Genomic DNA, 19,422 nt, shown 5'->3' on the forward strand with positions numbered 1-19,422 from the left:
TTTTTCTGGTTTTGTCACTCCTCCCTTGGGTGTCAATTATTTCACCCTTTCGAGGTCCATCCTCTCCCGCAACCCGTTCTTTTTTTGGGGTTTGGTTCACTTCCCGCCGAGCTCTTCATCTCCCCTCGCGCCGCCCCTGTCCGCTCTCCGGATCACAAGAGGTGTCGACCTCCACCAACGACCACCCCTCCTGCCTCTTCTTCAATTCTTTTCCTTCAAGTCGATCATGCTTCTCGTCGCAGCCTACACTCTGCCTTGTCAATTCGTCCAGCAGTGTTGAGCCGGTGAAGCGCCGTGGAAAGAAGACTTTCGCGCCAATCTCGACTAAGTAGGAACGAGAAGTGGGCTTCTGGTGGTTGAAATCGCGTCTCCCGAGGCTGCTTCTCCGCCCGCGTTTGTCGGTCTCGTCTCCGGAGTTCTCACATTCTTTCGAGCCGCAATCCACCCTTAACCATATTACCCAACTGGGTAGTAGATAGTCGTGGAGAGAGGCGAATTACGAGAGGCAAATCTGCAGTGCAGATATACCCTACTCGTCTGGCTTTGTGGGTAAGAAAAACAAGAATTTCTATAAAATTTGGTGAAAAGGGAAAACGTTGGAAGATCATCAAACGATTGGTCCTCTTACGCGCGTGCTTTCATTGCTTCTGTTAACCGGTGGACTTATTGACCCGGTGTCCTCGATATACCAACAATTACTTGCATTGCCCTTTGCCTGTGATTTCATTCTGAATTATTTCGCTGGCGGTTGTCAGTCGTCACCCTTGACACCCCTTATCGGTTGCTCCGACCATCGTTGAACTAACTCAAAAACCATAGCTTAGGTGCCCGACCGAACGGACCAGCAGCTGGGACCCAATCTAGCGGACAATTTTTTTTTAAATTAAAAAAAAAAAAAAAAAAAAGGAAAAAGAAAACGAAAGAAAACAAAAAATCACAACCCTCTGGAGGGCTTTGACATATCAAGTTCCAACCGCCGATCGCAATTGGTTGGTCAATCAAAGTGAAGTAATCACTCAAAACTCTGTGGACGCGCTCGGAGAAGCTGTCTCGGACCGTAACGCAGCATCCCCCTTAGGCACTGCGGCGCCTTGATTAAACGAGGTATGTCGCCTGCTATGCAAACGGTCCCTCATTTCACAACAGTCCACCCCACCACTATTACTTCTTCACATTCCCGTCCGAGTTTTGTATCAACCTTACACTTCAGTTATGCGTCACGTCATTATTCAAATTACCATCCCGGGTCGATGCAGCAGCCGTGACTGTCAAATCACACATCCAGAGGTATCATGAACAGTGCGCTAAGTTATCAGCAGCTATCTTCTGTCCTGGCCTCGACAGGTTTCTCGGCTATGAACGACCTCCAATCGCAGTCCTTACCACACACCACTCATGCATCCCCAGCCCTGACCTCGGTGGCGCCTGCGACCGCACAGAACAACCACCGATCGACCGTATACCCTGACCTTCTCGGTGCACCGCCCGTTCCACCACCAAGGACATCATCAACCCAGCGGAGTCACGGCTCAAGCGAGAGGGCCCCAGGGTCGCGCCACGGGAAGAGCAAAGGTGACGAGCGGAGCGCAAACCACCGCGAAAAGAGAAGAGAGGACTCGCGGTCCCGGCCACCAGTCCCGAGAACGTCCGAAGACCAGTGCGGAGGAGCAGGAGGGGTGAACAGTCGCAGCGAGGCAGCTTCGTCTTCAGCGCCCATGCGCTCGGAAAACCCCGCGGAGACGTTCCCGGGCCAAGGGACCTTGGTCAAGGAGTCGAGCACATTGATCAATCAGGTCTTAGTGAGCGACCCGTCGGTGGATATCGAGCGAGAACAGGTCCGACAAGCTGGTACATCGGTATCACCGTCAACTGACGGTACTCCAACCCCTGGGCTGGGCTTGGTGGGTAGTGACGGCGTGGATGATGGAGGTCGCGGCGGGCTGCGGAGTCGGCATGATTACAGCGAGAATTCGATCAAGCGGAAGGAGACAACATTCGGTCAGTACATTTTGGGGCAAACGCTGGGAGAGGGTGAATTCGGGAAAGTGAAACTGGGGTGGAAGAGGGATGGCAGCATCCAAGTGGCTATCAAGCTGATCCGGAGGGAGTCTCTCGGATCGAACCCCAGCCGGCTGCCCAAGATCTACCGGGAAATTTCGATCTTGCGCGATCTTTCCCATCCCAACATCGTCCGATTACATGAAATGGTAGAGACCGATAAGCATATCGGTATCATCATGGAATATGCGTCCGGGGGCGAACTTTTCGATCATATCTTGAATAACCGGTATCTCAAAGACAATGCTGCTCGACGTCTCTTTGCGCAGTTGGTATCTGGTGTCGGTTACCTCCACAAGAAGGGCATTGTTCATCGAGATTTAAAGCTGGAAAACTTGCTGCTGGACCGAAACCGTAACATCATCATCACAGACTTCGGTTTCGCGAACACCTTCGATCCGGTGGATGAGCTAGGCGAGGAGATCGAATATAATCTTACGAACAAGGAGTTTGTAAAGAGGATGCGACTTGACAAGCCCAATGCCAAGGGCTTAAGGCGTGGTGATTTGATGCAAACCAGCTGTGGAAGTCCCTGTTACGCTGCACCAGAGCTTGTTGTTAGCGATTCGCTTTATACCGGACGTAAAGTGGACGTTTGGAGCTGCGGTGTCATCTTGGTAAGGACCTGAGCCGATTGCAATTTTTCCCCTTTGTTTGTAATCCACCCTACGCGTTGAAGAAGCTAACATGTCCGCCTGCTAAGTATGCGATGCTTGCCGGTTATTTGCCATTCGATGATGACCCCGCGAACCCGGACGGTGATAATATCAACCTTCTCTATAAGTATATCGTCACTACGCCTCTCACGTTCCCTGAGTACGTGACTCCACATGCTCGTGATCTCTTGAGACGGATATTGGTCCCAGATCCGCGGAAACGAGCGGATTTGTTCGAGGTCGCACGGCATAGCTGGCTTAACGAGTACTCGCATATTGTGTCACACATAACTAGCAGTACTACCAAGGTTGCTGATATTGCTACTACAACTGTTTCTCATGGTACGGCGCTCTCGGGACGTGTACACTGTTTACCTGCTAACTCGTTGTTTCGAACAGAACAACCTAAAGAGGCCCCATCCCTCGGACGCAGTGCGTCGGTTAGAGAGCCTCCCAAAACCTACCAAAGCACAGCTCCCGCTCTGGGTGGTCTTGTTCATCACGCTGGCAATATCTCACAGGAACAACCTGCAGAAAGCTCAAAGACTCCCCGGGACACGAAACGAAGGACCGTCCAGGTCGAATATGTTGCTCCTTCGTCTCAGACTACGAGAGGGGAGGGCATAGCATCAGCCACGGCGGGCCCATCGAGTGCTGTTGAAACAGCTGAGCATGCGCCCACTCGAGCAAGGTCAAATAGCCGAGATGCCGAGACTGTCTCGCCTACCAGTGCCGTACCGCAAGACCCGCCTATGGCGCCGAGCGCACAGGCTGGAGACTCAAAGGCACAGCGCCCGCCATCTGGGCATTTGCCTCGCTCAACTTCGGACTCGACGGCGCTCACGGGAGCGGGGACAATGCCCCAGCCGCATTCTATGCGGCCTACCACGGGTGCATCCATGTCTTCATTCAATACTGGTCGTTTGCCATCGCGAGGATCCTACGGGCAGCCCGTAGCTCCCACTGTGGCAGCAACCAATGCCCATGGTCGGCTGGCACAACCGAAGAGCAAACAATATGTCATCTCGAACCCCATCCCCCAGGATCCCTCCCAACAGGCAGCGGTGTCGATTGGCCGTCCGAGCACCCAGGCTCTTCCTGCAAAGTTCAATACAACCCCCCGACAAGAACCCCCGAAAGGCCACAAGAGATCAAATACTGTCTCAGGGATTGGCGAGAAATTGTTTGGGCGGTCTGGGTCCATTTTTGGAGGACGTGGCGGGCAGGCAAATGCTCGTCAAAAAAGCGGCAAACGTTATCCTCCTACCAGTATGAGAGACCCTTATGGTGGTGATATGCCCCGGATGTCTATGGATTCACGGCGGTCCATGCAATATGGATCAAACCGGAAGACGAGCGAAACAGGTAGCGAGAGTCGGCCTCGTAGATTCTCCCTCTTGCCGGCATCATTCTCTCTCAAGGGTCTTTCTTCGAGTAGATCTCAAACGCCCGATGAAGAGTCACAAGCTGATCGCTCTACGGATAATCGGGCACAGCCAAAACCATCAACCGGGGAACTACGACCCCGCGCACGTGCGACCAGCCACGGGACACAAGATGCAATAGGAGCCATGCCAGAAGGGGCACCGGCAGATGAGGTTTTCGTCCAAGATGAGCCCATTAACTACCAGGCCCGTATTGATGAGCAGTTTGCGGTGTTGCATGGAACCCAATCTGCGACGTATCAGCCAACGTCCTACTCGGCTGAGCAGGTGTACCAGAACGACAATGATCACTATTATCGGAACCAATACGCCAATCACTCGACACCGAACTACTACGAAGAATACAATGGTCCATATGACAGCGCGCCTCGGCAATCTACGTCAGTTGCCCGACCTACAAGAGGGGCCAGTGTCCTACAGAAAAATCATCGGAAATTTGCCGATGCCTATGAGTACGAGCGCGATTCATCGCATCACTCTGGCAGCTCTGGTGCAGCCAGGAAAGTGATGGATTTCTTCCGTCGACGAGCGAAGTCGAGGGCTGGCGATGACCGGTAGATTAAGATCTTCTTTGTTTATTTCTTTATTTCTCTTCGACCAACCCGACAGGTTAACATGTCGACATCTTGGTGTGCCCATGCAACACCAATCAAGACAAACAGGCTATTCTAGTTGTTGGCTTCACCCCTGTATTCCGGGACTTGAATTTGTGAAGAGGTCCAACAACTTTTGACACATCCCACCCGTTGCCGAGACGCCGTGTCGTCCATACAGGACTTTAGGGCTTCCGCACGCAAGATGGATAAAGGCCCATCTCGATTCAAACATCACACTTGGAAGGATGATTTGAGTCGACCAGGCTCTTAGATTCCCAACAATAAAAGAGCAGAGAGGCTATTTGGATACCCCATGATACCCAGCAGCTTTCGTCCCCTTCTGTTGCAGCTATCGGTTTGTCCTCTCTTGTACCAGCAACCTTTTGTTCCCGCATACATATCCATGTTTAGCCTTTTTATTTTATTTATTTTATTTTTCCTTTGTCAGAATAAATCTTTTTAGTTCCTTTGTTCAAATTTTGTTTTTTTTTCCCTGTTATTATAGCCCTGACTGTAAATTGATCCCGTCCATTTTTCTTTCCATTTGAGGAGCTTTTCTTTTTACTTCTTGTCTTCACTGTTACCAAGTCACGGTCCTCCTGAGAGAGGGGTTTTGATATGACACGGCGGACATCTTAGCTGAGCAGGACTATTTGAGGGTAATTTAATATGTTTACTATTCATTAGAGACCTTATGTGTGCGATTCATGATCGTATCCCCCAGTTCCTCCATCCCCACCCTAGATGTACCTTTTTTTTTTTTTTTTTTGTTTGATAGCGGTGACTACTTTTATGGTTGAGCATATGCATTGAGCCGGGGCTTATGCTGATCTGCTTCTCTAATATGGCAAATCCCCGCATGTTTACTTTTAGTACAGTAACATTAACTGGAAGATTTTGTGAATTCTATCAGGACGTCTACACTGCCTAACACTGTCTCGGAGATCTATGAATAGATTCTCAAGTAATAATACACCCGTTGACTGATATCACAACGGCGTCTATAGTAACTGTACAAACCCTAAGCGCCGAGGCGAACGGGGCGGAGCATGTGTTTTGGCCCCATGCAAACAAATGAAGTCACAAGACTAACGGGAAACAACATGTATAACCAACGTTGGGTCCAATGTTTTGGTATAACAATCTTTCACAATAGATACCACATGGGTTATTTCAGGCTCATTTATAATTCCATTGTTGGACTCGGCCGTAGGGGAAAGATGTCAGCCAAAATCTCGGCGAAGAGGGTCTTCACATTGACAGGGGTCTTGAAGGTTCGGGCCATTTGCTGATATTTGTAGATTTAAGCGTTGATTGTTAGCTTTGGGGTGTATATTGTATCTGTGCAACCGAGTGTGTATTGTGCTTGGTGGTTAGACTTGTTCTATATACTGTTGGGGTAAGAGCAAGGTATATTTGGGGTGGTAGTATCTGATTGTGGTCATATATTCTTCGATATTAGACAGGCGGGTTTGGGCGATCTATGGGGTTCTTGTTATCTTGAGTCTTCTGCACCTAAGCTTATTGAATCCTCAATTTATCTGGATAAGTTCTTGGGGTGATCTTATTAGTAAAGAAACCATGTCCATGCTTTGATCTAACTAACAGTGTGAGGTTCTGGTTCAGTGAGGCTCAGGAGGGTTTGATGACTAGATGGGGAGGAGCAGTGTTTCATCTAAGGAGCTTTATCGAGCCACCTAGAAGTGATATAAGCTCACCAAAGATAATTCATTATGAAAAAGCTTCTTCGGTATAGTTATGGGACGCACTTAGATTAGGTGATATCGAAGGAGAGTATATGTGATTCAACCAAAAGTATTATAATAGCTAAATATATATTTTTGAACAGTGGTGCTCAGCTATGCGAATATCCAACTGAATGTCTTACTAATATGTTCATCCACGGTCCTGCACTACTCAACAACCATGCCTGTGGTAGCTACTGGTGCATGCTACATTCAGACGAATATACATATATTTTCTATGCCTGCATATCGACTGTCAAGATGAGTAGGGAATACATACCCCCGACGGTTATGCTCACCCAACAATCGGGGCTGATAATAAGCAACAGGGCTTAAGGTCTAAAGAAGATATTGAGATTTAGTCAATATAGCTTTCCGGCAGTAGCCCCTGGCTTATGACCCAGCTAAGCGTTTCAGAATGACCTTTGTACTTCTTATTATAGTGTTCAATCCCTTGCTAATCCTAGTATCTGGAGTGAAGAAGACCGCCTTAAGTGGGTGGATTTGTAAGATGTATTAGCTTTCTCAGTGCCAGGACTGTAGTGGGTCTTTTCTAGGTTGTCTAACAGCTACTGGTTTGGCGTGGCTGGAGAGAAGGTAGACGTGATATCATTGTATACCATTGAGTCTATGGAGCTGCTGAGGCTCTAAGAAGAGACCATCCTCGAGCATCTGATACCCTAAATCTAACCAATTTTTTAAAACTTTTTAGCATAAGTCGGAGGAGTAGAAGTAAGTAAAAGATGAGATACACAAATGGAAAAAAGAAAAATAAACTATGATGTTATCCTGCAGTATATAACTATTTTATGGGTACTACTCAGCCCCAATCCCATGACCTCCAGACCCTTCTTGGCAAACATGCAAGTACGAACCCTAAGTATGATACATCTGATCTGCGCTAACCGATGAGCACAGCATGCCCACGGACGTACGTATGCACTCGGTAGAGAATAATGTGCCACCCAACTTGTGCAGTAAGGGTGTACATACACATAACAGCCAAGAAAAGTAAAAGATAACGAATCAAGCATTCTTGCATAGTTATTTCGAGGGGAGGTTGGGTTACACCGACAACCCTCCATGGAAGAACGGAGTCTGGAAGGTTGTCGATCCCATCCCACACACCCTCCCCACCTCCAGGTTGGCTTCGGCTTATCAGTGATAATGACGATGATGCAATTTTCGGTTGATTGTTTTGCTTTTTTTGGGTTTTTTTTTTTTTTTTTTTTTTTTAAAAAAAATTTTTTTTTGTCTTTCTCTCCTTTTCTTTTTCTTCCCTCGCCGATTTAAGGAATGCGAGTGTGGGTATTTTAACTTGGCGGGGTAAGTCTTTCCGCGGGAACGGCGACAATCTAGAATTTTAGGTTATCGTAATTAACTTATCAATTATTAATAGGTGGTGCGTGTCTCCTGGAAGATGAGGATCTGATGATCCGGTCGGGTTGATTGGTAAATTCAGTAAGCTACATACAGTAAGCTTGAGATAGCGCTGGTGATTTTTCCCTCTTCGAGTTACTCCGCGGCGGGCTTTTGCCTAGTTGGGGTTACGGAGAACGAGGACCCTGGGAAGATAGCTTCGTCCGTTTTGGTTTTTTTTTTTTTTTTTTTTCCTTTCTTCCTTTCTTTCTTTACTTTTAAGAAGTATACGTGATACAAACAAGGGATCTTGGCAGGTTAATAGACGAAGTCGATCTTGAATCTATCATTGCTTGGCTGTGGAACAACATAGGGCAGCCTATTGATTTTCAAATTTACTGCACAGGGCTTGGCAAGTATCAACATCTCCTTGGCAAACATTCACTTCATTCTTCACTCCATCCCCCCCTTTTCCCTGGCAGTGTGGTATCATTGATATGGTGAGGAGGTAAACACCGAAACAGAAAAAAATCATTCAAAGAGATAAGAGACCATCTCGTAAAAAAAACCGATGTTTGAAAACAATAAAGAAATGAAACCGCTAGTGCTCCTTCCCTTCGTCCGGTGCAGGGTGGATTTGGGCTGAGGCGCTTGCAGATGTATCGTGTCCAGCGCGATTGGTGAAGTGGGATGGCGTGCGCAAGCTTATGTGGCGTCAGAGTTTAGTTTCTCTCTTGCTCGTGTCCCAGGTAGAGGAAGCCACCGGGGAGAGGGGAGAAGGCACCCCTCAGCTGTGATCCGGTGGAGGTTGTGGAAGACTGGCTGCTGGAGCGTTCACGGGTTGGCTCCTTGCTCTCAACTTGGTCATTCATGGGACCGGAGTAGATGGGAGAGAGAACGAGGAACTTGTGGGTAGGAGTGTTGGTGTACATCTTCAAAGGTGAATCGGTATCTGGTTTGTCTTCTGGGACTGGGAAAGAGATAAAGTGGAAGTGTAGATGGCTTTGGAAGTCTTTGAAAAAAAAAACACTAAAAGAGCTTTTGACTGAAGGAGAAGAAGAGGATTGAGATTGATCTGGAGAGATTTCTCGGTTGGACTCGGCTACCTATTTATACATGAGAGGGAAACAGCCAAGATACTCAAGAGGGAAGAGGGGTCGACAAGGTTCATGGATAATACCGGGAGGGACGTCGATCTGTGTCCATCCCACCTGCAGAGATAGTGGAGAGTCCCAGATTAGAGAGGTCGAACATCCCAATCTGCTTCCCCGAGGTGGACCGGGACACGCTGTAATTCACATGTTTCGAACATTCTTTCATGTCTCAGCGGGGTAGAGGACGTCATTGTTGGAAGATCTCTCCTTCCTTCGAGACTCTTGGCTCAGGTAAGATCCGGTGAGTAGTCGCCAATATGTGCATAGCTTCCTCAAGTATCCGGGGGGGGGGGGAGAAATCCCCAGTAACCTGCCAAGCCGAAGCTGGCCGTCCGTTGTGCAAGCTGAGGTGTTGTCCCTTGTACAAGCATCTGGGCCGATACGACCCGAAAAATCAGCCTCGGGTGATCAGCAACCAGGAAGCGAAGCCAAGAAACGTGCCGGAACTATTGGATTGCTATCGGTAATCGATAGGCTGAAGGGTCACTCCGCATACCCAGAAGGGACGACGGTGTATAGAATGTTTCTCTGGGGTTTGCCTCCCACATTCCTTATCAAGAGACTATTCAGGGCACATGACCCAACTAATGAGTCTCGGCCGCTTGGCAGCATGTTTGAAATAACACTTTTTTCCTGACGCTTTCTAGAAGACATGCGAACGGTAAGGGATAGTTAGTTAACTTAGTTAACTAGTTAAATTAACTTACCTAAGCAAGGAGAAGGGGGACGAGTTTCAGCCGGAGAAACCAAAGCTGGGGGTCTGTTTGTTTTGTTTTGTTGGCTGTAAATGTACATACGGTCCTCTTCCAAAATGATGTCAGTAGGAATGATTCAGTATAGTAGAAGGCACAAGCTGAGCTCGCATTTCCTCCGTCCATCTGAGTCCATTGTAGGACCTAGGTAGTATGCGATACGTGCTTCAAGACCTTTGGATATTCCGGGAGAAGACAATTTTCCCCAACGTCCGTTGAATCTGCAAGAAATCAAAAACATTTTTTAAAGAACCTTTGATCATGAAATTGGGAGAGTAACTAGTAGCATATAAGACAAAAAAAGAAAAGAAAAAAGAGAGAAAAGAGAAAAAAGAGCCCCAGTGAACCAAGCGGCTCTCAAATCGCAGCGCAACACCATCACGTGCTCCAAACCCCCAGTTGCTGCAAGATAAACCCCAAACACTCGGGGCCAAATAACATCTTATTATCCACTATGTTCTGGCACAAAAGCCAACGGCGGCTAAATCGAGGCCGTGCCTCTCCGTTTGAGGTGCTGATTGTCGCAGATTTAGCGCCCCCTGTCTCCGCGCCGTATCGCTCAACCGTCCGCCATGTGGCGCGGATGCTCAGCGGCTCAGAGGGCCAAATGTGACTGCGGTAGACCATGGGATGTTTATCTTTCCCCCCAATGGATGAGCGCCGCAATGCGGTACGGTCGCTCTGAATTCGACTGTCACTCAATTAGAGTTGACCCCGAGCTTTCCAGCCTAGGTGATCATGAAGCACACGAGAAATCGATAGGCGGAGATTTGTTGTCTTGCACTGCCGAACGCTAGACTAGCCGGCAGTGGAAGTCCTTTGCCATCCATTATCACACCAACATGGCATCAAATGGGGCCGTCATAAGGCAGGAACCGCATAATCTCACTTGATCCGAATTCCGAGGGCGTTGTGCTATCGTGCGATCCCCCCTCCGGCCTCCGAGGGTGGGAAAGAGTTCACTCATGTCTTGCAGATATCACCAACTGCGTTTAGCTTCTCTGCCCCAGGTATTGGTCAGTCCAAGGAACCAAGACCAACGTTCCTGTGATGGCTGTGCAGTTCTTGCAGATTCTTCCCTCTAGTCTGCGAGCCTTGACCCCGGTTTCGCCAATATGCCTCAGCGGAGCCTTATAGGTGCTCGTCCTTTGTTGATGTCGTTGGCAGATAGGTATATGCCCAGGAACTGTGGCACCTCTGACTGGAGCAGGTGGCCCATGTGTCAAGAATTACCGCAGTGACCCTCGGGATAGTGCCAGGCACACGGCTCGCAGGGTGGGAGACATGACTGGCGATGACTACTGACTTTGATATCGGGGCCGGTCAGATTGGGCCGTGGGGAGATATCCTTGCCCCTCCCTCCACCAACTGGGGCCTTGAGGCACACATGATAAAGAGATTAATGTGATAAGCCTAGTGATACATCTAGGTAAACTACTGCGTGACATTCATCAGATGCCCGTTAAGGAACAGTGTCCTGGTTGCGGCATGACCCTAAAATGTGCGAGCACTGTTGGCTGGCTGCGAGAACTGATTTGATAACGCAATTGTTGGCTTTTTTCATTTGCATATGTGACCGGCCCTTCCCTGCCTGGTGCATGGGCCTTGTCCTGAAGATGATGTCAAGGTTTCTCATGATGCATCTGCGGAAGTCTATTGAAGCCCCTGACAGGGCTACAACTGAAGTTTCGCTGACATTCTGGCCATCACAACTAGGGATCACTCTAGTAAGAACTATCTTATTCCAACTCCAGGTGGACACCACCTTCACAGACTATTCGCATAGCCGCCAATCTTGTTTGGTGTTGGGGAAACTCCGTGCAGTAGTTCTGTGGAAGCACAATTTACCATTTGATTCATTCGTTGAAACCGTTTCTCCTGGATGTGATGTAGATCGAGTCACCAACTTCTCTGGCGCAATTCTCTAAATGTTCCTTTGTGGATGGGGGCGCAAAAGAGAAGAAGAACAAAAAAAAAAAAAGAAAATAAAAGAAAAAAAAGAAAGAAAAAGGAAAAAGGAAAAGAGAAGATGCTGTATCCGTACTTGAGATCCTTGACTAACCTTGTTCTTACTTTCATTCTTCTGCCCCGGCTTTTTTATTTTATTTTTTTAAAGATCAGTTTTTATTCTATTATTATGATTTTTTTTATTCTAAGCCTCCTTTGGTACCTTTTTTGTTATTTCTTGTAAATGGTGCTATTGCGGCACAGCTGTCCGCAGTCATTCTCTATCATTTTGGTACAGAAGCAAGACCAAGCAATTTTATTTAAGGTCCTCACAATCCGTCGAACTATCAGAACAACATCACAGCAGTTCTATCTCTCAGATTACCCTCAAAGCAAGATCGCTGAGCTCGACATCTTTCGTCTTCTCTGAACTCTACAAGTTGCTTGACCGAGTCGGCTTGACTGTCTATATCTCTCATTAAACTCACCCTGTTCAGCTCCATCAACCTCAAATCTTCAAAATGTGCTCGCAATACTTCTACAAGTACGACTGCGGCTGTACCCACCCGGAAGGGGATGTTGTCTACTGCGCAAAGCGAGGAACATCCTGCACTGGCGTGAGACAGCAAGTCCGGCGCCGTGAGGGCTACAACTGCCCTGCTCATGGTGGCTAGGGATTTAAGTAACTGGTAAGGGACCCCAAACTGTGGCGATCGTTTCGAAAAGCCCTCATTAACATATTCCAGAAGGCCGAGGGGATTGTGGGACCTCAACCACCGTCTTTCAAATATGTGCTTCCAGAAGCACGTCGAGCTCAGCCTTTGACGATACTACGGTGTTACGACACTCGCGTTCCTCCTCGAATTTTGTATTTTTGAAACACTTCGATGCTTTCAGGCGATCTATTTTGGAGACCACGGGAGCTTAATCGGGAACTAAGAAAAAGAGAAAAAGGAAAAAAAAAAAAAAGGGTTTTTTTTTTGTCTATTTGCCGTCTGTCAATACCATGAATGTCCCGGCTCGGCTTTTCTCTCATAGCGCACGCATTGTTCTGTTTTGTGGTTACTACTGGTTGCAAGCGCCTGTCCGTATCCTCCTGTTGTTTCGTTTCTGCGATGTGCCCTGCGAACTTACTACAGGGGCAAAGCTTTCTTATTAAAGCCACATTGTCGCTTAGTTGTTATCCTTTGCTGTGTCGTCTCTACTAAGGCATTTTTGCTGCGCTGTATGTCGAAGTTGTTCAGCTGAAACCTACATATCTGATCTTATATTCTTTTCATGAGTTAAGACAAGGAGGATACGCTACAAGTAAGGTGTTGGACTCCTCCGACAGTGTTTTCTGGTCACTCCTATGTATTCAGGGAGTTACACAATGAAGTCACAAGGATCGACCTGTAGATACGATGGATCCATTCTATGGCCCCATCTTCCTGAAGGATTTTTACCCGTCGGGCGTTGGAAGATCAATCCTACTAAAGAGACTTTGAAGGAATAGCCTTCAACTAAAATATCTCCGAGGCTCTATAGCTTCAAAGTCTCTACAAGAATCCTACCGCAGTCACGGAGATGACCGAGGCAAATCCCAGATCCGTATAATGTATAACAGGAGAAATGCCTCACTACGTGTTCCCAGATCTATCGCTAACTTCAGCTGCTGAGCATTTCATGTGGAAGATTAAGCTTATGAGTCCCGGATGCATATCATGAAACGGCGGACTTTCCCAGTCTCATTGTTCATCGCTGCGCACAGTGCGTTAAACGACAAGAACGAAAAGGAGGCTATCCGAGGTATGAACAATGGGCGCCCGATGCATATTACTCACCTTCTGCCGGTTGTCATCATTTGCGAGTGAGGTGGTCCAACCGCTTCTACGGAGCAATTACAAACCCCAAGAGCTTTTCTTTCAGAAAAGAAAATTCTTTCTTCTTGAGAGTCCACTCTTGGCAACTATGATTAGCAACGTATGTCAGCGGCTGCATTAGCACCGCATACGTCTCTCATCATCTGATTGCGGGCTCGTCGAATCAGATAATGAAACGAGGCACAGATGCTTGTTATCCAGTGGCGATCCGGATTGATTGAGAGCCAACGAAATCTTAGGTAAACCGAGTCAGTGAGCGTGATGTGTGTGTGCGTATATTAGGTTCTGGAGGATCATGTGTTAAACTGTCTTTGGGAAGTGATGCGCAAGTGATGGGTCAAATCCCGCAGTTAGAGAACCCATAAGAACTTTGAATTATAAGACAGATGTTGAAGCCGGAGAACTGGTCTGCGGCGGATTGAGGGGCGGGATATTCTTCCTTCCAAGGTACGCACAAAGGACTGCGTTGTGTTCTGCGGACCCGATGCGGTAGCGTTGGCCCTTGTTGCCAGCCCACCGCAAGAAGCAGTACATACATACGTGGCGTTTCGCCTCTGCGCCAAGAAGGACTATCGCCTTCTCTTGAAAGAAAAGCAAGATGAGGAGACTGCGGTACGACGTGCCCACTTGAGAGGGAAAAGACCTTGCCGCAGGCGAACAATCAGACACCACGATGCAGGCTAGAAAGTCAATCATAGGGAGACTCCCCTGGTCAATAGAGTCCTAGGGGGACTGAGCCAGTGTGATTCACGAGTGAAAAATCACCAATGATAGTGGTTAAAATCTTGAATGTTGGGTACTAATCGGATGTGAAAGTGGAACCGATGGATAGGTTCGAGGAGTCCAAAGCCAGGGAAGAGGGGGAGGGGCTAGAGCAGGCTTGTTGTAGGCCCTTGTGCCCGGCAAATACGCTGTTCCAGGGCTCCCACCATACGGCGCCGCAGAGATTGTGCCATCCTCTAATATGCCCCGAAATGGCGTCGGCTGCACTGGTGAACCAAAGTACTGGGTCAAGTAAACCTAAAGCGGTGTGAAAGCCGCCGTGCATCGTAAAAGCCCTCCAGGGAGCTTACCAAAGATTCTGAGACCCCTAAGAGGCGCCTAGGATATCCTTGATCATTTGTCCTTTGTGATTGTGGCCGGGAAACGCCATGGGAAGACGTCCATTGCTGCATTTACAATATCGTCTATGAGGTTACTGCGGCATCACGTGATTGGCGCGGGACGCGAGTTGGTCCGCGGCGACTGCGCCTAAATTAATCACTGTGGAGTCTCGCATTGCGGCGCAATTTTACCACCAGCCCCGGTCCTCTCTCGTCCAAGCGATTGTTCGCTTTCATATACCTACCCCTCTTTTGCCCACTTCGCGCCGAATAATTGTCTGCTGCACATGTAATGTCAATCGAAGTTGACTGGAGGACAGCCACCTCTGGGCCGGACGGTGAGGCTCTGGCCGAGCGAATCCGCTCCTTCATCCATGAAAAGTTCCAGCAGGTGGCCCTCCCACGTTTTATCCGATCAGTTCAAGTTCACTCGTTCGACTTCGGGACTATACCGCCTGATCTTGAGGTGAAAGATATCTGTGAGCCATTTACCGACTTCTACGAGGAGGATGAAGATGACGAAACGTCCGATGTGTCTGAGGAGCTGGTCTCCGGGCATGGCACCCAGTGGCACCGGGAACTCAACGAACCCCCATTTCACGAGGAAATGGCAATGAATCGCCCATTACGAGACCCGTTCGATGAAGCCTTTCACTCATCGGCTTTGCGGTCACCAATGGAACACCTGAACCCCCACTTCCTTCCTCGTGCGGGCACTCCAGGCATCCCTGGCGGAACGTCTACGTTAGGGTACCACCTTATGTCCCTTGGTGGATTGTCGGGGACACAAACTCCCCTTGCCGCGGTCGCAGGTGGAACACCGTTCGCAAACGGTTGGACCGACCCTGGAATGGGCGCAAGCAGCAGGGGCCATCCATCCATCTCCGGCACGGCTGCGGTGCATCCGTCTCGCATGGAAGCTGATATCGACACTAGCAATCCTACCTCACGCCCTTCGACCTCTAGCACGCTTCCTTCTCATCCGTCCGTGTCCAATCAGCCCAGCGGTGATGCTACAACGGGAAAGGAACACAGACCACTCGCCGAGGATGAACATCTAGAGGATCCTATGGCTTCAGGGCATCCTCTCCGGCTGCCCCCTCGCATGCGCGAACGCCGACCTGAAGATTTCCAGGTTCTTTGCCACGCTAAATATGCTGGGGATGTGCGATTATCATTAACCGCGGAGATTCTTCTTGACTATCCCATGCCTAGTTTTGTCGGGTTGCCGCTGAAACTCAACGTCACGGGAATTACATTCGACGGGGTTGCAGTCATTGCATACATCCGCAAACGAGTTCATTTCTGCTTTTTGTCTGCGGAAGATGCGGATGCACTGATCGGGTCTGACCAGCAAGAAGCGAGAGGCCAGGACGATCGCCCATGGTCTAGTGCAGATCCGACCGCTTCCCCGAAGCGCCAGGGAGGCTTATTGCAAGAAATTCGGGTTGAAAGTGAGATTGGTCGGAAAGAAGACGGGAAGCAAGTTCTGAAGAATGTCGGCAAGGTTGAGCGCTTCGTTCTAGCCCAGGTCCGTCGCATCTTCGAGGAGGAGCTGGTTTTCCCTAGCTTTTGGACGTTTCTTATCTGATATTACAAGCTCAACTGTATATTATCTGATGCTGGATATTCAAACTTGGAGCATTAATGTTTCCGATTGTATATTAGAACTACTATACTAATTCACGTGCTCCATCCGCATGACTTCCCCCGAGCAGACGCCATCATTAGACTCTGACCTCCTACTTCCGCTTTTCCTTTCCTCTATCTTGGCTTACTGCTTGGGAAGACTATTGAGCCAATGGAGTCTTCCTGCAGCATACTGATGTAATTAGGTTTCAGTAACTTCTTTGCGTCGGTTTCAGCTTTTGATGGCAGCCTAGTGCCCCGGCCTTGCCATTGATGGGGATAATGAATGCGGTATGGCTGGATATCACTCTTCTAAAGACGTATATGGTTAGTTATTCCCCCTCATGGTGACATTTCCACAAAGAGATATACATGGCCTTCAACCCAATGGCAGGTTGAGGGTCTGTTTGGAATTGCGCCGAGCAGACGATGCACTATGGTGCCCAATGGAACAAAAGCAAAAGATATCTAAGTCAGTTTAACTATTTAGATCAAAGCTGGTCTTGTTTTCAATAATATTACCCCTCATCCAACTTCAAAGGATAAAAGGCTTGTCAAGCCCACTGCCGATTTGTGCGCAACGTTTACCGGAACTGCATGCTGAGATTGATCGACATGATTAAGTTTTGGTGCCTGGCCCTAGGGGCTGCTTAAATATACCAATGCCCTGACACTGGAGAAGAAAGATGTGCCTTCCGTGCTAGAGGTGCCCTTCGAGGGTGGACGGTTCGCAGGTGCTCACCATCATCATGATCGTCGTGGGAAGAGGGATAATACTGTTAAGTTAAGAGTTCTACCGAGTATGTGCAGTATATTGCCTCACTTTCATTGAACACACAGAAACTCGTTCTTTTTGACCATTACGACTTTAGAATGACTTCTTCTACGCTAATATATCCGTCGGAAGTCCTCGAAAGAAACTGAAAGCCCAGTTCTCGACTCTTGATGACAGCAGCTGGGTGGTGGATAACGAAGAGTTAGCAAAGCATATAGAAAAGGGAATTTTTGATGGGTATAATGCGAGCACTTCAACTAGCAGCCGATCAGTAAAGAAAAATGCCACTGTTGACGGGTTCGGCCAGGATGACGTGGGAAATATTGATATAATGTCAGACACGATGATCGTTGGGGATGCGAAATTGGAAGCCATGAAATTTGCTACTTTACGTGAGAAAGCCGCTATAGGTGGTAAGTTATCCTGTGACGATGCTTTCCATCAAACTATACCCATATACATGGGCTCGGTTCATGCGACGGCCGAACTAAAATATGAATAGATACACTCGGTCTAGGATACAACAATGGCAACTCAGAATTCATCTCTGTTACCCAGGCATTGGTCGATGCGAAAGCTATCCAATCCCCTGCTTTCAGCGTGTGAATGGAGGAGAACCATGATCAGACCAATGTACCCGGTACTATCCTCTTCGGTGGCGTGAACAAGGCTAAGTATGTCGATAAGCTCCATATGTTGCCAGTCATATCACCTCCAGACCTCAACAAGCTATTCCGTGTCAATCTTATTGGACTGTCTATGGGGATAGATTCCACCACGAAGTCCATATCACCAGATTCTTTTCCTACAGGGGTCTGTCTTTTCTTCCGCGACTGACTTCATCGGTTTCCCGAAAGCGATCACGCAAGACCTGTTTTCCCAACTTAACGTCACAGAGTTTTATGACAGTGGCCAGCCGATGTTTCCTTGCGACAAGCCACCCGAGAACAAATTGCTAACATTCCATTTTGGCGACGTAACGTTCAACTCCCCCCTCGACCCGTTCATAGCCGAGGCTCCCTCCGCCACAGACACCAAACAGTGTGAGGAAGGTTACTGCTACCTTAGCTTTTTGACGATTGAACCTGAACGTAGTAAGGAGCTTGGCGGTGCCATATTTGGAGCCAATTTCCTCAAGCTGGTATACACAGTCTTTGACATGGGGAATGACGAAGTCTCTCTGGCCCAAAGACGCTGGGAGAAAGCGTCTGATGAGATGATGGAGATCAAACCAGGGAAGGATGGCGTCCCAGATCGCACAACACAAGAGACAGACAAGGCGGACACGGCAGACAAGTCCGAAAAGACAGACTAGTCTACAGGGTCGAATCTAGAATCAAGCAATGGGATGAAAGCCGCCATAGCGGCGGGAGCCGTCTTGTTTGTTACCATGATATGAGGTTGACCTGATTAGGACGTAATTTGGGGGGGTTGTCAGTTTAATAGGTGTGAGGGTGACCCTCACACGATTGCTAGGGGAAGAGGTATATACTGTCTTGGGTTTTCACTTGCTTATTATGTCTTCCGTTGACGATGAAATACGTGACCCTCAATGCCATAACGAAGGAATGAGAATGGCAGATAATTTGTTAGTTTATTTCACCCTAACTCGATGGAGTATGCACTTTGATCTTGCTACATATAACATTTATAGATAGACCAAGCAAAGGTCTATTCTCTCAAAGCTAGACTAGAAAATTTGTCTACGTGATACCTTGCCATACTGCACGCAAGCATAACCATACCTACCTCGGGTTAGGGTTTCATGGCAACGAACTCAAACCATGATTGGTTGTGTGTCAACACATTTTCTTTCTACGTGCTTGAGTCTGCATTATGATAATAGCCAAGTCAATGCTGGATCTGAAAAGCGCCTTCGGTGCATACAAAAGTTTTGTGTAGTTCATCTGGATCCTTGTTAAGTTAATCGAGAACATGGTGCGCGAAAAGATAGGATTTGAATCAGCGTGATTGATAGTATGGCATTAGATTATACACTTCCCTGAAGCGGTGGGTCATGAATTTAACAACTGCTAGATGTACATGAAATAGGGGGATTTTGACATAACAGGCGACTTTGGGCCAAAACAACAAAGAAACCATCCAAGGAGTTTAGATCAGAACGAGTAAAAGAAACACACGCAAATTCATCCAACCGGGTATACGTAAAGCCAAACCGCCCATTCATCCCCGCCATGGCGACTGTCCTCGAACCAGCAAGGACTTTGTCTCTCCACACCGGAATCGAAGGAACTCCCGTTCTCGGCAGATTACAGTCCTCCTATAGTCAAATCTCGATACAAGAATTTCAAAACAGATCATAGTCCATATGCGGCCCATC

The 19,422-nt window shown here is 48.1% G+C and overlaps 6 protein-coding genes across 6 annotated transcripts; 3 read left to right on the forward strand and 3 right to left on the reverse strand.

Moving 5' to 3' along the window:
- Positions 1-1,292: 1,292 nt before the first annotated feature.
- On the forward strand, positions 1,293-4,717 carry BDV27DRAFT_141140 (putative serine/threonine protein kinase (Kin4); the record flags this gene model as incomplete). The annotated part of the gene is made up of 3 exons (XM_032069779.1): positions 1,293-2,675; positions 2,762-3,056; positions 3,189-4,717. 3 exons carry the CDS (start codon positions 1,293-1,295, stop codon positions 4,715-4,717), a joined length of 3,207 nt encoding a protein of 1,068 aa, XP_031932539.1.
- A 3,755-nt stretch (positions 4,718-8,472) lies between these two features.
- BDV27DRAFT_5454 (uncharacterized protein) lies at positions 8,473-8,883 on the reverse strand. The gene has a single exon (XM_032076901.1). It carries the CDS (start codon positions 8,789-8,791, stop codon positions 8,582-8,584), a length of 210 nt encoding a protein of 69 aa, XP_031932540.1. The 5' UTR covers positions 8,792-8,883; the 3' UTR covers positions 8,473-8,581.
- A 2,836-nt stretch (positions 8,884-11,719) lies between these two features.
- Positions 11,720-12,008, forward strand: BDV27DRAFT_5457 (uncharacterized protein). Its single transcript, XM_032076902.1, has one exon. It carries the CDS (start codon positions 11,795-11,797, stop codon positions 11,954-11,956), a length of 162 nt encoding a protein of 53 aa, XP_031932541.1. The 5' UTR covers positions 11,720-11,794; the 3' UTR covers positions 11,957-12,008.
- Positions 11,720-12,980, reverse strand: BDV27DRAFT_120669 (uncharacterized protein). Its single transcript, XM_032065169.1, has 2 exons — positions 12,459-12,980; positions 11,720-12,401 (listed from the first exon to the last, which is right to left on the reverse strand). Exon 2 carries the CDS (start codon positions 12,375-12,377, stop codon positions 12,060-12,062), a length of 318 nt encoding a protein of 105 aa, XP_031932542.1. The 5' UTR covers positions 12,378-12,401; positions 12,459-12,980; the 3' UTR covers positions 11,720-12,059.
- Positions 12,981-14,272: 1,292 nt separating this feature from the next.
- Positions 14,273-14,725, reverse strand: BDV27DRAFT_120670 (uncharacterized protein). Its single transcript, XM_032065170.1, has one exon. The coding sequence runs from the start codon at positions 14,620-14,622 to the stop codon at positions 14,374-14,376; it is 249 nt and encodes an 82-aa protein (XP_031932543.1). The 5' UTR covers positions 14,623-14,725; the 3' UTR covers positions 14,273-14,373.
- Positions 14,726-14,848: 123 nt separating this feature from the next.
- On the forward strand, positions 14,849-16,447 carry mdm12 (ERMES complex subunit MDM12). Its single transcript, XM_032065171.1, has one exon. The coding sequence runs from the start codon at positions 14,970-14,972 to the stop codon at positions 16,266-16,268; it is 1,299 nt and encodes a 432-aa protein (XP_031932544.1). The 5' UTR covers positions 14,849-14,969; the 3' UTR covers positions 16,269-16,447.
- The last annotated feature ends 2,975 nt before the right edge of the window (positions 16,448-19,422 follow it).

The sequence above is a fragment of the Aspergillus caelatus genome (assembly GCF_009193585.1).
Source record: "Aspergillus caelatus strain CBS 763.97 unplaced genomic scaffold BDV27scaffold_11, whole genome shotgun sequence".
NCBI lineage: Eukaryota > Fungi > Ascomycota > Eurotiomycetes > Eurotiales > Aspergillaceae > Aspergillus > Aspergillus caelatus.